Source organism: Ranitomeya imitator, chromosome 5 (assembly GCF_032444005.1).
Source record: "Ranitomeya imitator isolate aRanImi1 chromosome 5, aRanImi1.pri, whole genome shotgun sequence".
Classification (NCBI taxonomy): Eukaryota; Metazoa; Chordata; class Amphibia; order Anura; family Dendrobatidae; genus Ranitomeya; species Ranitomeya imitator.
The window spans coordinates 441,892,019-441,912,369 of NC_091286.1; the positions used below are offsets into that span (position 1 = coordinate 441,892,019).

The window sequence follows — 20,351 nt, forward strand, 5'->3', positions numbered from 1 at the left end:
ATGCCGGCTCCCCTGCTTTGATGCAGGGCTCCGCGGTGAGCCCGCACCAAAGCCGGCACATGTCAGCTGTTTTGAACAGCTGACATGTGCCCGTAATAGGCGCGGGCAGAATCGCGATCTGCCCGCACCTATTAACTAGTTAAATGCCGCTGTCAAACGCAGACAGCGGCATTTAACTACCGCTTCCGGCCGGGCGGCCGGAAATGACGTCATCGCCGACCCCCGTCACATGTCCTGGGGTCGGCGATGCGTCTCCATTGTAGCCATAGAGGTTACTGATTGCCCGTCGCTGTGAGCGCCACCCTGTGGTCGGCGCTCACAGCACACGTGCAATTCTGCTACATAGCAGCGATCAGCAGATCGCTGCTATGTAGCAGAGCCGATCGTGCTGTGCCTGCTTCTAGCCTCCCATGGAGGCTATTGAAGCATGGCAAAAGTTAAAAAAAAAAGTTTAAAAAAATGTGAAAAAAATAAAAAAAACATAAAAGTTTAAATCACCCCCCTTTCGCCCCAATCAAAATAAATCAATAAAAAAAATATCAAATCTACGCATATTTGGTATCGCCGCGCTCAGAATTGCCCGATCTATCAAATAAAAAAAAGTATTAACCTGATCGCTAAACAGTGTAGCGGGAAAAAACTCGAAACGCCAGAATTACGTTTTTTTGGTCGCCGCAACATTGCATTAAAATGCAATAACGGGCGATCAAAAGAACGTATCTGCACCGAAATGCTATCATTAAAAACGTCATCTCGGCACGCAAAAAATAAGCCCTCAACCGACCCCAGATCACGAAAAATGGAGACGCTACGAGTATCGGAAAATGGCGCAATTTTTTTTTTTTTTTTTTTAGCAAAGTTTGGAATTTTTTTTCACCACTTAGATAAAAAATAACCTAGTCATGTTTGGTGTCTATGAACTCGTAATGACCTGGAGAATCATAATGGCAGGTCATTTTTAGCATTTAGTGAACCTAGCAAAAAAGCCAAACAAAAAACCAATGTGGGATTGCACTTTTTTAGCAATTTCACCGCACTTGGAATTTTTTTCCCGTTTTCTAGTACACGACATGCTAAAACCAATGATGTCGTTCAAAAGTACAACTCGTCCCGCAAAAAATAAGCCCTCACATGGCCAAATTGACGGAAAAATAAAAAAGTTATGGCTCTGGGAAGGAGGGGAGCGAAAAACGAACACGGAAAAACGAAAAATCCCCCGGTCATGAAGGGGTTAATACTGATGATTTTGGCATACAACTCCTGATAACCCAAAAAACCTGTCTCAATAAATTAGCATATTTCACCCATCCAATCAAATAAAAGTGTTTTTTAATAACAAACAAAAAAACCAACAAATAATAATGTTCAGTTATGCACTCAATACTTGGTCGGGAATCCTTTGGCAGAAATGACTGCTTCAATGCGGCGTGGCATGGAGGCAATCAGCCTGTGACACTGCTGAGATGTTATGGAGGCCCAGGATGCTTCAATAGCGGCCTTGAGCTCATCCAGAGTGTTGGGTCTTGCGTCTCTCAACTTTCTCTTCACAATATCCCACAGATTCTCTATGGGGTTCAGGTCAGGAGAGTTGGCAGGCCAATTGAGCACAGTAATACCATGGTCAGTAAACCATTTACCAGTGGTTTTGGCACTGTGAGCAGGTGCCAGGTCGTGCTGAAAAATGAAATCTTCATCTCCATAAAGCATTTCAGCCGATGGAAGCATGAAGTGCTCCAAAATCTCCTGATAGCTAGCTGCATTGACCCTGCCCTTGATGAAACACAGTGGATCAACACCAGCAGCTGACATGGCACCCCACACCATCACTGACTGTGGGTACTTGACACTGGACTTCAGGCATTTTGGCATTTCCTTCTCCCCAGTCTTCCTCCAGACTCTGGCACCTTGATTTCCGAATGACATGCAAAATTTGCTTTCATCAGAAAAAAGTACTTGGGACCACTTAGCAACAGTCCAGTGCTGCTTCTCTGTAGCTCAAAAGTGGCTTTACCTGGGGAATGCGGCACCTGTAGCCCATTTCCTGCACACGCCTGTGCACGGTGGCTCTGGATGTTTCCACACCAGACTCAGTCCACTGCTTCCTCAGGTTCCCCAAGGTCTGGAATCGGTCCTTCTCCACAATCTTCCTCAGGGTCCGGTCTCCTCTTCTCGTTGTACAGCGTTTTCTGCCACATTGTTTCCTTCCAACAGACTTACCATTGAGGTGCCTTGATACAGCACTCTGGGAACAGCCTATTTGTTGAGAAATTTCTTTCTGGGTCTTACCCTCTTGCTTGAGGGTGTCAATGATGGCCTTCTTGACATCTGTCAGGTCGCTAGTCTTACCCATGATGGGGGTTTTGAGTAATGAACCAGGCAGGGAGTTTATAAAAGCCTCAGGTATCTTTTGCATGTGTTTAGAGTTAATTAGTTGATTCAGAAGATTAGGGTAATAGGTCGATTAGAGAACCTTTTCTTGATATGCTAATTTATTGAGACAGGTTTTTTGGGTTATCAGGAGTTGTATGCCAAAATCATCAGTATTAAAACAATAAAAGACCTGACAAATTTCAGTTGGTGGATAATGAATCTATAATATATGAAAGTTTAATTGTAATCATTACATTATGGTAAATAATGAAATTTAACATTATATGCTAATTTTTTGAGAAGGACCTGTATGCTTGGGGTCATTGTCCATCTGTACTATGAAGCGCCGTCCAATCAACTTTGCAGCATTTGGCTGAATCTGGGCTGAAAGTATATCCCAGTACACTTCAGAATTCATCCGGCTACTCTTGTCTGCTCTTATGTCATCAATAAACACAAGTGACCCAGTGCCATTGAAAGCCATGCATGCCCATGCCATCACGTTGCCTCCACCATGTTTTACAGAGGATGTGGTGTGCCTTGGATCATGTGCCGTTCCCTTTCTTCTCCAAACTTTTTTCTTCCCATCATTCTGGTACAGGTTGATCTTTGTCTCATCTGTCCATAGAATACTTTTCCAGAACTGAGCTGGCTTCTTGAGGTGTTTTTCTGCAAATTTAACTCTGGCCTGTCTATTTTTGGTATTGATGAATGGTTTGCATCTAGATGTGAACCCTTTGTATTTACTGTCATGGAGTCTTCTCTTTACTGTTGACTTAGAGACAGATACACCTACTTCATGGAGAGTGTTCTGGACTTCAGTTGATGTTGTGAACGGGTTCTTCTTCACCAAATTAAGTATGCGGCGATCATCCACCACTGTTGTCATCCGTGGACGCCCAGGCCTTTTTGAGTTCCCAAGCTCACCAGTCAATTCCTTTTTTCTCAGAATGTACCCAACTGTTGATTTTGCTACTCCAAGCATGTCTGCTATCTCTCTGATGGATTTTTTCTTTTTTTTCAGCCTCAGGATGTTCTGCTTCACCTCAATTGAGAGTTCCTTTGACCGCATGTTGTCTGCTCACAGCAACAGCTTCCAAATGCAAAACCACACACCTGGAATCCACCCCTGACCTTTTAACTACTTCATTGATTACAGGTTAACGAGGGAGACGCCTTCAGAGTTAATTGCAGCCCTTAGAGTCCATTGTCCAATTACTTTTGGTCCCTTGAAAAAGAGGACGCTATGCATTACAGAGCTATGATTCCTAAACCCTTTCTCCGATTTGGATGTGGAAACTATCATATTGCAGCTGGGAGTGTGCACTTTCAGCCCATATTATATATATAATTGTATTTCTGAACATGTTTTTGTAAACAGCTAAAATAACAAAACTTGTGTCACTGTCCAAATATTTCTGGCCCTAACTGTACTTGTCAGATGGTTACCAAAAACCTATGTCCTGTTATGTGGTTTATTCGATAAATTGACTTATACTGCCATGTACTATCCAAAGTGTAAAGGTGCAAGAGTTTGGTCACATGACACTCTCAGCTTGGTTTCCTGCAGAAACCTCTAGAAGCTGCAGAGGGAAAAGTCAGGGAGGAGTTCCTCTCCTTCCTGTGAAGAGTGACGTGAGGAGAAGTCTACTTCTTAGGTCAGTCTCACACGTCCAGATAATTCCGGTACCGGAAAAATCGGTACCAGAATTATCCATGTCCGTGTGTCCGTGTGCTTACCGTGAACATCAGTGTGGCACATGTGCGGCAGCCGTGTGCCGCCCATGTGCCAACTGGGTACCACACGGACCGTGCAGGAGACAGCGCTACAAGTAAGCGCTGTCCCCTGCATCTGTTGCTGAAGCCGCCATTCATATCTTCTTGCCAGCAGCGTTTGCTGGCTAGAAGATATGAAAAATCTTTTTTTTTTTGTTTTTTTCCGTGTTTAAAATAAAGATCCCTGTCCCCACCCCCCTCCCACCCCCTGTGCGCCCCCCCGCACAGAGGTGGAGCCGCATATTCATGACTGTAATGGGTGGCCCCATGTGACTGCTCATACAGGAGAAGGTGCTGCGAGGACAGGACACTGCGAGGGAGCCGGGTGAGTATTTTAGTAACAGCGGGGGGCGCACAGGGGGTGGGGACAGGGATCTTTATTTTAAAAACGGAAAAAAACAAAAAAAAAGGATTTTTCATATCTTCTAGCCAGCGAACGCTGCTGGAAAGAAGATATGAATGGCAGCTTCAGCACCACATGGGGGGACAGCGCTTACAGTAGCGCTGTCTCCTGCACGGCACACGGACTGCACATGGACAGTGTCCGTGTGCGGTACGTATTTTACACGGACCCATTGACTTTAATGGGTCCGTGTAATCCGTGCGCTACCACGAACACTGACATGTCTCCGTGTTTTGCACACGGACACACGGTCCATGAAAACACGCTGACATGTGCAGTGACACATTGATTTCAATGTGTCTACATGAGTCAGTGTCTCCGGTACGTGAGAAAACTGTGACCTCACGTACCGGAGCCACTGACGTGTGACACCGGCCTTAGACTGCTCTGCCATTAGCCTAGGTCCCGCTTCCCTTAATCTTCAATCGGCCAGGAAACTGCAACAGCCTATGCCAGGAGGGCATCTTAAATTTCAATCTTCATAGAGACAGAAGAGATAGAGCTGTACTAGGGCTCTTCTGCTACACTCTATGCCTTTAAGGCCGGCGTCACACTGGCATATTGCATCCGATGCGAGAACATCGGATGCGATATGCTAATGACCCTCGGCTCCTGCTCGCAGCAGAGCAGGAGCCGAGTGTCATGCGTCTGTGCTCCGATTCTCTCGCACAGGGAGGATCGGAGCACAGCTGCAGAGGAGGCGGAGAAATGAATTTCTCCATCTCCTCCATTGCTGGGGTCCGCTTACAACGCACATCCGAGTGGTGTGCGCTGTCTCACTCGCACCCATAGGCTTATATGGGTGCGAGTGAGCCGAGAGTTTTCCTCAGTGCGAGACAATCGCAGCATGCTGCGATTGTCTCGCACCGAGAAAAACGGCCGACAAAAAGTCGGCTGCTGGGAGCTGCCCCATATGGTAACATTGGTCCGAGTGCAATGCGATTTTTTATCGCATTGCACTCGGCCGTTTTAAATGCCAGTGTGACGCTGGCCTAATGGTTCTGCCAGCGTGAGTGCCTCATGTTCTACTGTATCTTCTTCTGTACACCCTGCAACAGGGAACCATATCAGGACTTTATCGTTAGTAAGTAGTAAACACTATATTCACAGTGAACCAAACTGTGCAGGTCCATCCTTGGTTGTAATATAACTGAAGGACTGTGTGAATTAAGATAGTAACCTGGTATATAACCGGCAGTCAGCCGTTCACTTTATTTAACCCCTTTCTGACATCTGACATACTATCCCATCGAGGTTGCCTGGGCCCGTATGACCACTGATGGGATAGTATGTCATATGCGATCAGCTGCGCTCACGGGGGGGAGTGCGGCCGATCTCGGCCAGATGTCAGCTAATTATCACAACTGACATCCGGCACTATGTGCCAGGAGTGGTCACGGACCACTCCCGGCACAATAATACCCGGAACACTGCGATCAAACATGATTGCAGCATTTCGGTGGCATAGGGAAGCATCGTGCAGGGATGGGGCTCCCTGGGTACTTCCCTGAGATCCTCAGACCAACGCGATGTGATCACATTGTTCCGAGGGTCTCCTCCGTTCTCCTCCTCCCTGCAGGCCCCAGATCCAAGATGGCCACAGGGGTCCTTCCGGGTCCTGCCAGCAAGCCTCATGCACTGCCTGTCAGATTGTTCCACCCTGGCACAATGTAAAAAAGTTTTTAAAAAAATACACCGTGCAAAAATATTTTTTTTTAAATTCTTAAAGAAAAAAATAAAAATAAATATTGTTCCAATAAATACATTTCTTTATGTAAATAAAAAAGTACACATATTTAGTATCGCTGCGTCCATAATGACTCGACATATAAAACTGTCCCACTAGTTAACCCCTTCAGTGAACACCATACAAAAATAAATATAAAACGAGGCAAAAAGCAATGTTTTATCATCATACCTCCGAACAAAAAGTAGAATAACGAGATCAAAGAGACTGAAATAAATAAACATGGTACTGCTGAAAACATCATCTTGTCCAGCAGAAAGCAAGCTGCAATACAGCGTCATCAGCGGAAAAAAAAAAGTTATAGCCCTCAGAATAAAGCGATGCAAAAATAATTATTTTTTATATAAAATAGTTTTTATTGTATAAAAGCACCAAAACATAAAAAAATATAAATGAGGCATCGCTGTAATTGTACTGACCCGAAGAATAAAACTGCTTTATCAATTTTACAAAACGCAGATCGGCATAAATGCCCCCCAAAAGAAATTCATGAATTGCTGGTTTTTGTTCATTCCTCCTAACAAAAATCGGAATAAAAAGCGATCTAAAAATGTTATGTGCCCGAAAATGGTACCAATAAAATCATGAAATCGTCCTTCAAAAAACAAGACCTCACATAACTCTGTGGACCAAAACATGGAAAAATTCTAGCTCTCAAAATGTGGTGACGCAAACTATTTTTTGCAATAAAAAAGCGTCTTTTAGCGTGTGACAGCTGCCAAACATAAAAACCCGCTATAAACCCCCGCTATAAATAGTAAATCAAACCCCCCTTTATCACCGCCTTAGTTAAGGAAAAATAATAAAATAAAAAGTATTTATTTCCATTTTCCCGTTAGGGTTAGGGTTAGGGTTGGGGCTAAAGTTAGGGTTAGGGTTGGGACTAATATTAGGGTTGGGGCTAAAGTTCGGATTAGGGATGGGGCTAAAGCTAGGATTAGGGATGGGGCTAGAGTTAGGGTTAGGGTTTGGATTACATTTGTGGTTGTAATTAGGGTTAGGGGTATGTTTGGCTTAGGAGTGTGTTAGGGTTAGGGGTGTGTTCAGGTTAGGGGTGTGGTTAGGGTTATAGTTAGGGTTCAGGGTGTGCTGGGGTTAGGGGTGTGGTTAGGGTTGGGATTAGGGTTGGCGGTGTGTTGGGGGTTCAAAGTTCTCACAACACATCTAAATAAGTTCCTTGGGGGTCTAGTTTCAAATATGGGGTCACTTGTGGGTAGTTTTTACTGTTTAGGTACATCAGGGGCTCTGCAAACGCAACGTGATGCCCGCAGACCATTCCATCAAAGTCTGCATTCCAAAACGCCACTTCTTCCCTTCCGAGCCCCGACTTGCGCCCAATCAGTGGTTCTCCCCACATATGGGGTGTCAGCATACTCAGGACAAACTGCACAAAAACTTTTGGGTCCAATTTCAACGGATACCCTTTGGAAAATAAAAAATTGGGAGTGAAGAGATCATTTTTGGGGAAAAAAATTATGTTTTAATTTTCATGGCTCTATATTATAAACTTTAGTGAAACAATTGGGGGTTCAAAGTGCACACCACACATCTAGATAAGTTCCTTAGGTAGTCTAGTTTCCAAAATGTGGTCACTTGTGGGGGTTTTCCACTGTTTAGGCACATCAGGGGCTCTCCAAACGTGACATAGTGTCTGATCTCAATTCCAGCCAATTCTGCGTTGAAAAACTCAAACAGTGCTCCTTCCCTTCCGAGCTCTGCCATGCGCCCAAACAGTTGTTTTCCTTCACATATGGGGTATTAGGGTACTCAGGACAAATTGCACAACAACTTTTGGAGTCCAATTTTTCCTGTTACCCTTGGGACAATAAAAAATTGTTTTTACGGCTCTATATTATAAACTTCTGTTAAGCACTTGGGGTTCAAAGTGCTCACCACCCATCTAGATAAGTTCCTTTGGCAGTCTACCTTCCAAAATGGTGTCCCTTGTGGGGGGTTTCAATGTTTAGGCACATCAGGGGCTTTCCAAATGCAACATGGAGTCCTATCTCAATTTCAGCCAATTTTGCATTGAAAAGTCTAATGGCGATTCTTCCCTTCCGAGCTCTGCCATGTGTCCCAAACAGTGGTTTAGTCCCACATACGGGGTATCGGCATACTCAGGACAAACTGTACAACAACTTTTGGGGTCCAATTTATCCTGTTACCCTTGGTAAAATAAAACAAATTGCAGCTGAAGTAAAAAAAAATTGGGAAAAAAAGTTAAATGTTCATTTTTGTAAAAACATTCCAAAAATTCCTGTGAAACACCTAAAGGGTTAATAAACTTTTTGAATGTGGTTTTGAGCACCTTGAGGGGTGCAGTTTTTAGAATGGTGTCACACTTGGGTATTTTCTATCATATAGACCCCTCAAAATGACTTCAAATGAGATGTGGTCCCTAAAAATAAATGGTGTTGTAAAAATGAGAAATTGCTGGTCAATTTTTAAACCTTATAACTCCCTAACAATAAAATGTTTGGTTACAAAATTGGGCTGATGTAAAGTACACATGTGGGAAATGTTACTTATTAAGTATTTTGTGTAACATATCTTTGTGATTTAAGGGAATGAAAATTCAAAGTTGGAAAATTGCAAAATTTTCAAACATTTCGCCAAATTTCTGTTTTTTTTCACAGATAAATGCAAGTAACATCAAAGAAATTTTGCAAATATCATGAAGTACAATATGTCCAGAGAAAACAATGTCAGAATCACCAGGATCTATTGAAGTATTCCAGAGTTATGTCCTCATAAAGGGACAGTGGTCAGAATTGTAAAAATTGGCCCGGTCATTAACCTGCAAACCACCCTTGGGGGTAAACGGGTTAAGCCATTAACTGGGAAGATATCACTATGACCATCTCTCTTGCTACCTAAAATTTCAAGCTTGTATAAGAGACTGTGATATCATCGTTATGGACTATGTATTTTGAAGGGAATACAGTTAAGACTTGCCTTTTGATTACGTTAATACCCTTGTCAGCATTGATCTTTGAAACTGCGCACACACACTAAGAGGCTGTAAGGGCTCAGTGTGAAGGACATAGGTCTAGCATGCCAAAATGCCACCTGTGACATTCCTAATTTATTTACTATTGGCCAGCCCTGGCACCTATAACATTTAGTTCCCCCCCTGGGCACTGCAACACCAGTAATGTGGAAGATCCCTATATTTCCGTTAACAGATTACAGATCAGAGTGGGGACGCTCTTTTATGTGGATTGAGTGGAAGCTTTCATTGGGAAAATTTTACATAACATTTGGGATCACAGTTACCCGGCACTGTTCGCTGACCACTTACTTTGGGGTTTCCATCTAGAACTCCGAGTAAAGGTACCTTCACACATAACGATATTGTTAACGATATCGTTGCTTTTTGTGACGTAGCAACGATATCGTTAATAAAATCGTTATGTGTGACAGCGACCAACGATCAGGCCCCTGCTGGGAGATCGTTGGTCGCTGAATAAAGTCCAGAACTTTATTTGGTCGCTGGACTCCCTGCTGACATCGCTGGATCGGCGTGTGTGACACCGATCCAGCGATGTCTTTACTGGTAACCAGGGTAAACATCGGGTAACTAAGCGCAGGGCCGCGCTTAGTCACCCGATGTTTACCCTGGTTACCATCCTAAAAGTAAAAAAAAACAAACAGTACATACTTACCTACAGCCGTCTGTCCTCCAGCGCTGTGCTCTGCACTCCTCCTGTACTGTCTGTGTGAGCACAGTTGCCGGAAAGCAGAGCGGTGACGTCACCGCTCTGCTTTCCGGCTGACCGACGCTCACAGCCAGTACAGGAGGAGAGCAGAGCACAGCGCTGGAGGACAGACGGCTGTAGGTAAGTATGTACTGTTTGTTTTTTTTTACTTTTAGGATGGTAACCAGGGTAAACATCGGGTTACTAAGCGCGGCCCTGCGCTTAGTTACCCGATGTTTACCCTGGTTACCGGCATCGTTGGTCGCTGGAGAGCGGTCTGTGTGACAGCTCTCCAGCGACCAAACAGCGACGCTGCAGCGATCCGGATCGTTGTCGGTATCGCTGCAGCGTCGCTTAATGTGAAGGGGCCTTAATGTGATTCAGATAAAAACCCTGATGGATCCATTCACTATATTGAGGCAGCAGAGTTACTCTGGACTCGGTCTGACCTCTGTTCCGCGGTTTGCTTTTTTTTGGAAGTGCACAAACCTGTGATGACGAAACTTTTATGCAATCCTAAAAAAAAAAAAAAGGATACCGCCAGATCACAGGTCAGACAACGTCCACAGTGCCTCCATTTGCCTTATTATAGGGAATCTTTAGCCAGAGGTTCTGTCTAAATCACGTGTTTCAGAGATTTACACAGAAACACCGAGCGCAGGATAAATTTACGCCAAGCCTTACTACGATATTTGGGAGGCAGAATGAAAAAATCAACAGCATGTGATGAATTGGTTTGATTACTTTAAGAGTCCCTTCTTCATAAACGAAACAAGATGGATCTGCTTATGTGTCACACACCACATGGCCAGCTAGGGTTGTTACATGTTACAATATTTCCCAGTGAATGCTCTTGTATTGGTTGAAAGCAATGTTAAAGTTGAAAAAAGCATCAAAAACGTTGCATGTGAACATAGCCCAAGTGGTGGAGGAACGTTTTGGTCTGGGGTAAATTATATTGCCTTATATACAAGTCATTAGCCTGGAAAGGATGTACCTTAACATATTTCCCAGAAAAATCCATTTTGGTTACGTTATTGTATGTTTGTTGGCGCACTTGTAAAAATGTTGTGAAACTCTGACAACATTGCTTACAGCTGTGACCTAGATGTAACAAATGCTTCCAGGGGCGATCCCCATGATGTTCCTGTGTCATTTGAGCAGTGTTTGCATCATTTTTTGATGTTTTTTAGACCTTAAAAGGACCCCAGGAGGGAATTGCGGTAAAAATACTCGGGTTTCCCATAGACTTATATTGAGCTTGTTACTCAGGCGAGTACCCGAGTATTCCAATTTGCTCGACCCGAGCAATGAGTACCCGATCATTTTAGTGCTCGTTCATCACTAATAATTAACATAAAGATTAAAAGGAAATTTCTCAACATCTACACCACAGCTATGAGGCATACAGGCAAGACTGATTTAACAATTCTCTTACCTGTGTGCCCATAGTAATAGCTTAAAAGCATTCAGGGGGTGACAGATTGCCTTTAAGGCTATGTCATAAATGACTTATATACAAGTTGACCTTTAAATACTTAAAATCTTCAGATTAAGATGCTTTGGTAAACCCAAGGTCTCTATCCAAATTTGACTGACATTAGATTTAAAGAAAACAACTTAGTATCTTTCAGTAGGAATGACTCACAATTATAAATGTTGTCAGTTCTGTGAGAAGACTTTTGGACTTCATTGGTACACGAATAAGATGATGTAAAATACTGGGCCATACCTGTGGAGCATTACTCTTGTCTTGGATCTTCTCACTACTTCCCCAAGTAATTGATGCAGGAGAACTTCCTTCTGGAGCACTGGCTTCTATAACAATCAACTCATTCCCTGGAGGAATCATGCCTGAAGCTTTCCCAATAGTACAAGCAGTCTGGAGGTTGTCACCTAAGAAAAGCAACTGCAAGTAAATAGAATGTACTGCTTGCTCCTTTCTCTGTATCTGCTGATGTGCTGTAATCGTTAAGCCAAAAGAACATGGTTTGAATGCAATCCAGAGGACATAAACTGATCTTATTTTTTAGTTCTACACCATGTTCCAAATTATCATGCAAACTATATTTTTCTCGGATTTTCCTAAATGGTCGGTGCAAATGACAGTCAGTCTAATAAAAGTCATCACCCGTTAGAGTGTACATCGAATTTTATTGAAGAAATCTCCCAATGATAACTTTAGAATCTCCTAAATGTATAAAAACTCAAAATACATTGTTCCAAATTATTGGGCACAGTAGAATTTCTAAACATTTGATATATTTTAAAGAACTAAACATGCTCATTTGTTGAATTTGCAGCATTAGGAGGTCACATTCACTGAATAAAAAAGCTATTTAACTCCAAAACATCCTAACAAGCCAAGTTAAATGTTAATATAGGAACCCTTCTTTGATATCACCTTCACAATTCTTGCATCCATTGAACTTGTGGGTTTTTGGAGAGTTTCTGCTTGTATTTCTTTGCATGAAGTCAGAATAGCCTCCCAGAGCTGCTGTTTTGATGTGAACTGCCTCCCTCCCTCATAGATCTTTTGATTCATGATACTCCAAAGGTTCTCTATAGGGTTGAGGTCAAGGGAAGATGGTGGCCACCCCATGAGTTTATCTCCTCTTATGCCCATGGCAGCCAGTGACTCAGAGATATTCTTTGCAGCATGAGATGGTGCATTGTCATGCATGAAGTTGATTTTGCTCCTGAAGGCATGTTTCTGCTTTTTATACCATGGAAGAGAGTTGTCAGTCAGAAACTCTATATACTTTGCAGAGGTCATTTTCACACCTTTAGGAACCTTTAAGGGCCCTAACAGCTGTTTCCCCATGATTCCGGCCCAAAACATGACTCCTTCACCTCCTTGCTGATGTTGAAGCCTTGTTGGGACATTGTGGCAATCCACCAACCATCCACTACTCCATCCATCTGGACCATCCAGGGTTGCTGGACACTCATTAGTAAACAAGACTGTTTGAAAATTAGTCTTCATGTATGTCTGGGCCCACTGCAACCATTTCTGCTTGTGAACACTGTTTAGGGGTGGACGAATAGTAGATTTATAAACCATTGTAAGCCTTTGAATGTTCCTACACCTTGAGGTTTGAGGGACTCCAGAGGCACCAGCAGCTTCAAATATCTGTTTGCTGTTTTTTTAATGGCTTTTTAGCAGCTGCTCTCTTAATCTGATGAACTTGCCTGGCAGAAACCTTCCTCATTATGCCTTTATCAGCACGAACATGTCTGTGCTCAGATGCAGCTACAAATTTCTTAACAGTACGATGGTCACACTTAAGTTTTCAAGAAATATCTAATGTTTTCATCCCTTGATCAAGGCATTGCACTATTTGATGCTTTTTGGCAGCAGAGAGATCATTTTTGTTTCCCATGTTACTTGAAAACTGTGGCCTGCTTAATAATGTGGAGCATCATTTTTAAGTAGTTTTCCTTTAATTAGAATCACATGGAAAACTAATTATCACATGTGTTTAAGATTGATTTCAGTGATCCATTGTGCCCTGAGACACAATACAGTCCATGAGTTTATTTGAAAAACAAAACAATTAAATCTTTATGACACTTGAATCCAATTTGCATAATCATTTGGAACACAGTGTATATTATTTGCTTCAGTAGATAACACATTGGATAAATTCCAAATATTACATAATGTAATATTCAATGGCACCACAGTGACACTTCTTCAAGCCAATCACATAAAATAATGAGCCATTCTTATAATATATCTTATAATATAGATTTGTAGTAGTAAAATACAAATGTACCAGTTATCATGACAGTCCTTATTTTTGCTTCCGTAAGTTCCTGAATCACCAGTTTTGTCTCAGGTTTTAGTTTATTTTCCATTATAAGAAATCCAAGAAACACTAAATCAGACTCTACTTCTTCCCTTAGAAAACATAATAAGAATGAATGAGTAAATAAATAAATAAAATGGTATGGAAGGTACTGATAATATTAAGACGATGATCATATCTGACAAACATAAAAAGCTTATAATTACTCGCATTGTATTACTTTACCTTTCTAAGCTTTCTATGATCTGGGCATTATTTGTAGCCAGCGTCTTGTATGCCAGCGCAATCACTCGGAAACCTTGTAAAGTATAATGTTCAAGTTCTCTGTGGTAATTTAGTGGCACTGCACAACAAAAAAATATACTTTTGGAGCTATTAACATTAAAAATGTTATGTCTGATCGATTTTCACATATACTAATTTGCACTGTCAAAGGCCCCATGATATTTCTACACAATGATATCTGATCTTGATTGGCCTGCACAGTTCATATTGAAGACAAATAAATAATGTATGCAATACTTTAATATTGTATTTATCTATACAGAATTGGCAAAAGTAAGAATTTAGATTTTTTTAATTTACTAAACTTAAAGCTATATATCTAATAAAACTGGAAGAAAACAGGATTTATATTATATCTGGAACTTCAGGTGAGTTTATAAAGTGAGGTGTTATGTACGTTAACATAAGAAATATATTTATTTATTATGCTTACATAGCACAAGTGTATTACACAGTGCGCAGTCATCACTTTGTCCATTTTGACTCATAATCTAAGTTCCCTATTGGGTATTTCTTTGGAGTGTGCAAAGTAGCCAAGAGGAAACCCATGCAAACATGGAGACAACATGCTGATGTTAACCATGGCAGACCCCAACAATACAAAGCCACAGTGTTCACTGAGCCACCATGTTGCCATATGTCTTATAACCTGCATTTTACACCAGTTTTAGCCTCTGCAGGCTTTGTCCTTAATTTTCAGTTCTCTCTGAGAGAGTGGCTGGAGACAAGCGAATATTTTGTCTCCCATGTACAGTAAAACCAGTCATAAGAGATGGCAGCTCTCCTGTCTTTGTGTAGAACATGTTCAGAATTAGGAGAATGATAATTGTGTAGTTGTACTAAGCAGTGTAGCTATGAATCCAGCACTGAGGTGAGATACAACACTTATTAGAAAGCTGAAGCACTGTATCTTTGCCACTTTCTCACTCTGCTCCTGATTTTCTGACAACTTTATTTGAAGCCCTACTAATCTGCCCTAATCTAAGCTGAAATCTACAAAAAATATATTACATGTAAATCAGTTTGGGTTAGAGCTTAGATCCCAGGAGAGGTGAGAGGTTAAAGAGCCATAAGAGAGCTATGTAACAGATAGGGCACAATATGGGATTGAGCAGCATGCTTAACCTCTTAAAGACCAAGAGTATTTCCATTTTTGTGCTTCCTTTTGTCATTCCCAGAGCCATAGCTTTTTTACTTTTCCGTCAATATGGCCATACGATTGCTTGTTTTTTTTGCTGGACAAGTTTTACTTTTGAACGACATTATTGGTTTTACCATATCGTGTACTGGAAAACGGGAAAACAATTCTAAGAGCGGTGAAATTGCAAGTGAAATTCCACAATTGTTTTTTTTTTACCATGTCAATTCTAAAACTGACCTATGATTTTGATTCCCCAGGTCATAACTAGTTTGCAGATTCCAAACATGTAGAAGTTATTTACGTGGTGAAAAAATTCCATAAAAATTTTCCGAGACCCGTAGTGTCTTTTTGGCATCTGGACCTGGGTGGGACTTATTTTTGGAGCGCCAAGTTGACATTTTTATCGATACCATTTTTGGATAGATATGATGTTTTGATCACCTGTTATTACATGTTGCAATGTTGCAGTCACTAAAAAATTTAACTCTGCCAATCAGATTACCGTAATTCTTTTTATATATTGATAGATTCGGCGACTCTGATTGCGGCGATACCAAATACGTGTATTTTTTTATTGTTTTATTTAGAATGGGGCTAATGGGAGGTGATTTGAACTTTTATATTTTTAAAATTTTTTTATATTTTTTAAAACTTTTTTTTTTACTGTTTACTTACTTTAATAGTCTCCTTGGGGGACTAGAAGCTACGATCTTTGGATCACTTGGGCTACACATAGCAGGGCTGCAGCTCATATCAGTTCAGCATACCAGTCCTGTAGACCCCTGGTTGTCATATAAACCCATTGGTGCCCTGTGATTATGTGATAGGGGCGCCGATGGGCAGAGCTAATGATGCGCATCTGGTTTGCGTGAGTTAAAAGCTGCTTTCAGAGATTGACAGCAGCATTTATCTAGTTAACAGCCGTGAGTGGATCACGATTACACCCGTGGCTGTTAGAGGCACCTGAAAAGGTGCGGGCTCAGGCAGAGGGGAGGCGAGCTATGATGGATATACATGTCACAGGTCATTAAGGGGTTAAAAATGAAGTAGTTTGAAAAATGCTTACCCATGCCTGGATTGTGGCATTCTCTGTTCGGTCTATGATCTAATTACGCACAGTTCCAAAAAGAAGAAAATTGGGTCCAGCATGGAGAAGATAAAAAAAACTCTGATTTTATTAGTAACACATTTTTTCTGTGGATTGAAAGGGAATCTTTCAAGAGGTTTTTTGTATGTAATCCAAGAGCAAAATGGAGTAGGGACATAGACCCTATTCCAGCAATGTGTCACTTGCTTGTCTGCATGCTGTCATTTTGATACAACCACTGTTTTCTATAATACAGATGCAGCAGAGCTCAAATCCTGATTTCCATCTTTCTGTGCAAACTGTACATTGTCAGAAAGCTGCTAATCAGCCTAGGGGCAGGGTTACACAGAGTAGTTGACTAGGAATCACAAGATGCCTATTAGTGTTAGGACAATCTCCTGCTCATAAAACGTGATTTTATTTGAACAACAGCACATAGCCTAGTGAGTGATACATCACTAGAATCAGGGTCTCTGCCCCTACATCATGCAGCTCTCAGACTATATAGAAAAAACTGCTGACAGATTCACATTAAATTTAACACCTTTACAACATTGGATGTAAATGTATGCTGATGTCGGACTCCCTCCCTTTGATGTGGGCTACGGCGGTGAGCACACATCTTTCCCGGCACATGTCAGCTTTTTCGAACAGCTGACATGTGCCTGCAACAGCCACTGGTGGAATCACAGTCCACCCGCGGCTATTAACTAGTTAAATGCTGCTGTAAAACTCTGACAGCGGCATTTAACATGCGCTTTCAGCAATCGGGTCTCCAATGGGTTGGCATGACAACCAGAGGTCTCCCAGAGACCTCTATGGTTGTCACTACCGCTTTGTTATGAGCGCCGCCCGGTAGTTGGTGCTCATAGCAAGTCAGCAATTATGCTGCATACAGGCAATCTGATCATCGCATGTAAGCCTGTGTTCAAGCCTTGAAAACGGTTAATTTGTCCAAATTGAAACGTCGCTGTCATGAGCTAAATAAAAGCTCCTTTTTTTCCACTGATCACAGTGTGCTGCTCCTGTTTTTGTACTTTTATATACGAGGATTGGTCTTTGCCTTTGAGGAGCTTTTTGCACCTGGACTATTTATTGTTTGCTTGTTGTGCTGCTTTGTTTTTCTTTAAATATATATATATATATATATACTAGCTGAAGAGCCCGGCGTTGCCTGGGCATAGTAAATATCTGTGGTTAGTTATAGCACGTCACTTCTCTTATTTTCCCATCACGCCTCTCATTTTCCCCTCACATCTCTCATTTTCTCCCTCACACCTCTCATTTTCTCCCTCACTCCTCTCATTCCCCCCTAACACTTGTCATTTCGACCTCACATCTGTCATTTTCCGATCACTACACTATTTTCCCTCACTCCTCTCATTTTGCACTCACACCTTTTCATTTTCACCTCACACCTCTCATTTTCACCTCAGTATATACATGTTTGTCATCTCCCTTATATATAGTATACACCTGTATGTCATCTCCTGTATATAGTATATACCTGTATGTCATCTCCCCTGTATATAGTATATACCTGCTGTGTGTCATCTGCCCTGTATATAGTATATACCTGTATGTCATCTCCTCCTATATATAGTATATACCTGTATGTCATCTCCTCCTATATGTAGTATATACCTGTATGTCATCTCCTCCTATATATAGTATATACCTGTATGTCATCTCCTCCTGTATATAGTATATACCTGTGTGTCATCTCCCCTGTATATAGTATATATCTGTGTGTCATCTCCTCCTGTATATAGTATATACCTGTATGTCATCTTCTATATATAGCATATACCTGTATGTCATCTCTTCCTGTATATAGTATATACCTGTAGGTAATCTGCTCCTGTATATAGTATATACCTGTGTGTCATCTCCTCCTGTATTTAGTATGTACCTGTATGTCATCTCCTCCTGTATATAGTATGTACCTGTATGTCATCTCCTCCTCTATATAGTATATACCTGTGTGTTATCTCTCCTGTATATAGTATATATCTGTGTGTCATCTCCCCTGTATATAGTATATACCTGTGTGATCTCCTGTATTAGACCTCGTTAACACGTTATTTGCTCAGTATTTTTACCTCAGTATTTGTAAGATAAATTGGCAGCCTGATAAATCCCCAGCCAACAGGAAGCCCTCCCCCTGGCAGTATATATTAGCTCACACATACACATAATAGACAGGTCATGTGACTGACAGCTGCTGTATTTCCTATATGGTACATTTGTTGCTCTTGTAGTTTGTCTGCTTATTAATCAGATTTGTATTTTTGAAGGCTAATACCAGACTTGTGTGTGTTTTAGGGCGAGTTTCGTTTGTCAAGTTGTGTGTGTTGAGTTGCGTGTGGCGACATGCATGTAGCGACTTTTGTGAGATGAGTTTTGTGTGGCAACATGCGTGTAGCAACTTTTTGTGTGTCGAGTTGCATGTAACAGGTTAGTGTAGCAAGTTGTGTGCAGCAAGTTTTGCGCATGGCGAGTTTTGCGCGTGGTGAGTTTTATGTCTGGTGCCTTTTGAGTATGTGCAAGTTTTGTGTGAGGCAACTTTTGCATGTGTTGCAAATTTTGTGCATGTGGCAATTTTTCCGCGTGTGCAAGTTTTGCATGTGGCGAGTTTTCCATGAGGTGAGTTTTGCACTTGTGGCGAGTTTTGCGTGAGCCTAGTTTTTGCATGTGGCGAGTTTTGCGTGTGGCGAGTTTTGAGCAGCGACTTTTGTGTTTCGACTTTTATGTGGCGAGGTTGGTGTATGTGTGGTGAAATGTGTGCTGAGGGTGGTATATGTGTTCAAGCACATGGTAGTGTGTGGCGCATTTTGTGTGTGTGTTCATATCCCCTTGTGTGGTGAGTATCCCATGTCGGGGCCCCACCTTAGCAACTGTACGGTATATACTCTTTTGCGCCATCGCTCTCATTCTTTAAGTCCCCCTTGTTCACATCTGGCAGCTGTCAATTTGCCTCCTACACTTTTCCTTTCACTTTTTCCCCATTATGTAGATAGGGGAAATATAGTTTGGTGAATTGGAAAGCGCGGAATTAAAATTTCACCTCACAACATAGCCTATGACGCTCTCAGGGTCCAGACCTGTGACTGTGCAATATTTTGTGGCTGTAGCTGCGACGCCTCCAACACTTTTCATTTCACTTTTTCCCCATTATGTAGATAGGGGCAAAATTGTTTGGTGAATTGGAAAGTGCGGGGTTAAAATTTCACCTCACAACGTAGCCTATGACGCTCTCAGGGCCCAGACGTGTGACTGTGCAAAATTTTGTTTCTGTAGCTGCGACGCCTCCAACACTTTTCCTTTCACTTTTTCCTCCATTATGTAGAAAGGGGCAAAACTGGTTGGTGAATTGGAACGCGCGGGGTTAAAATTTCACCTCACAATATAGCCTATGACGCTCTCGGGGTCCAGACGTGTGACTGTGCAAAATTTTGTGGCTTTAGCTGCGACGGTGCAGATGCCAATCCCGGACATACACACATACACACACACATTCAGCTTTATATAGTAGATATATATATACATACACACACATATTTATTATATGTGTGTGTGTTTTGATGAATATTTCCTTTGAAAATGATGTGTAAATGACAGAATTGCTGTATGTAAAAGCTCATATTAAAATCGCATTGCAATCGGATAGCAATCACACTGCATTCGGATGTAAATTGGATGCTAGGTTTGAAAAATCGGATTGTACTCGCATGACACTCGCATTACACTCGTGCAGTCTCTCGGCAGGGAGACTTGGACCGATTTTTCATACGTTTAGTGTGACTTCGGTCTAAAGCTTGAAACGTGTAATCAGTAAAAAACCTGCACCTTTTGCACCTTTAGATTTTAAAAATGTGTTACTAATAAAATAGGCTTTTTATTCTTCCCGATGCTGGACTCAACTTTCTACTTTTAAGAATAGTGTATATACTTTCCTTCCACACAAGCCAAATGGTAAAAATGCATAGAAAAAAAAACTATTGAAAGTTAAATTCCTTTAATTTGTAAAAG

The 20,351-nt window shown here is 41.6% G+C and overlaps 1 protein-coding gene across 1 annotated transcript in view; it reads right to left on the minus strand.

Annotated features, from left to right (window-relative positions):
* Nucleotides 1-20,351, minus strand: part of LOC138638125 (probable cation-transporting ATPase 13A4) — a 234,021-nt gene that overhangs the window by 82,342 nt on the left and 131,328 nt on the right. The window contains exons 17-19 of the mRNA XM_069727154.1: nucleotides 14,032-14,149; nucleotides 13,774-13,898; nucleotides 11,727-11,890 (exon numbers count right to left, since the gene is read on the minus strand). Coding sequence (XP_069583255.1) covers nucleotides 11,727-11,890; nucleotides 13,774-13,898; nucleotides 14,032-14,149 — 407 coding nt within the window. The remainder of the gene's footprint in view (nucleotides 1-11,726; nucleotides 11,891-13,773; nucleotides 13,899-14,031; nucleotides 14,150-20,351) is intronic.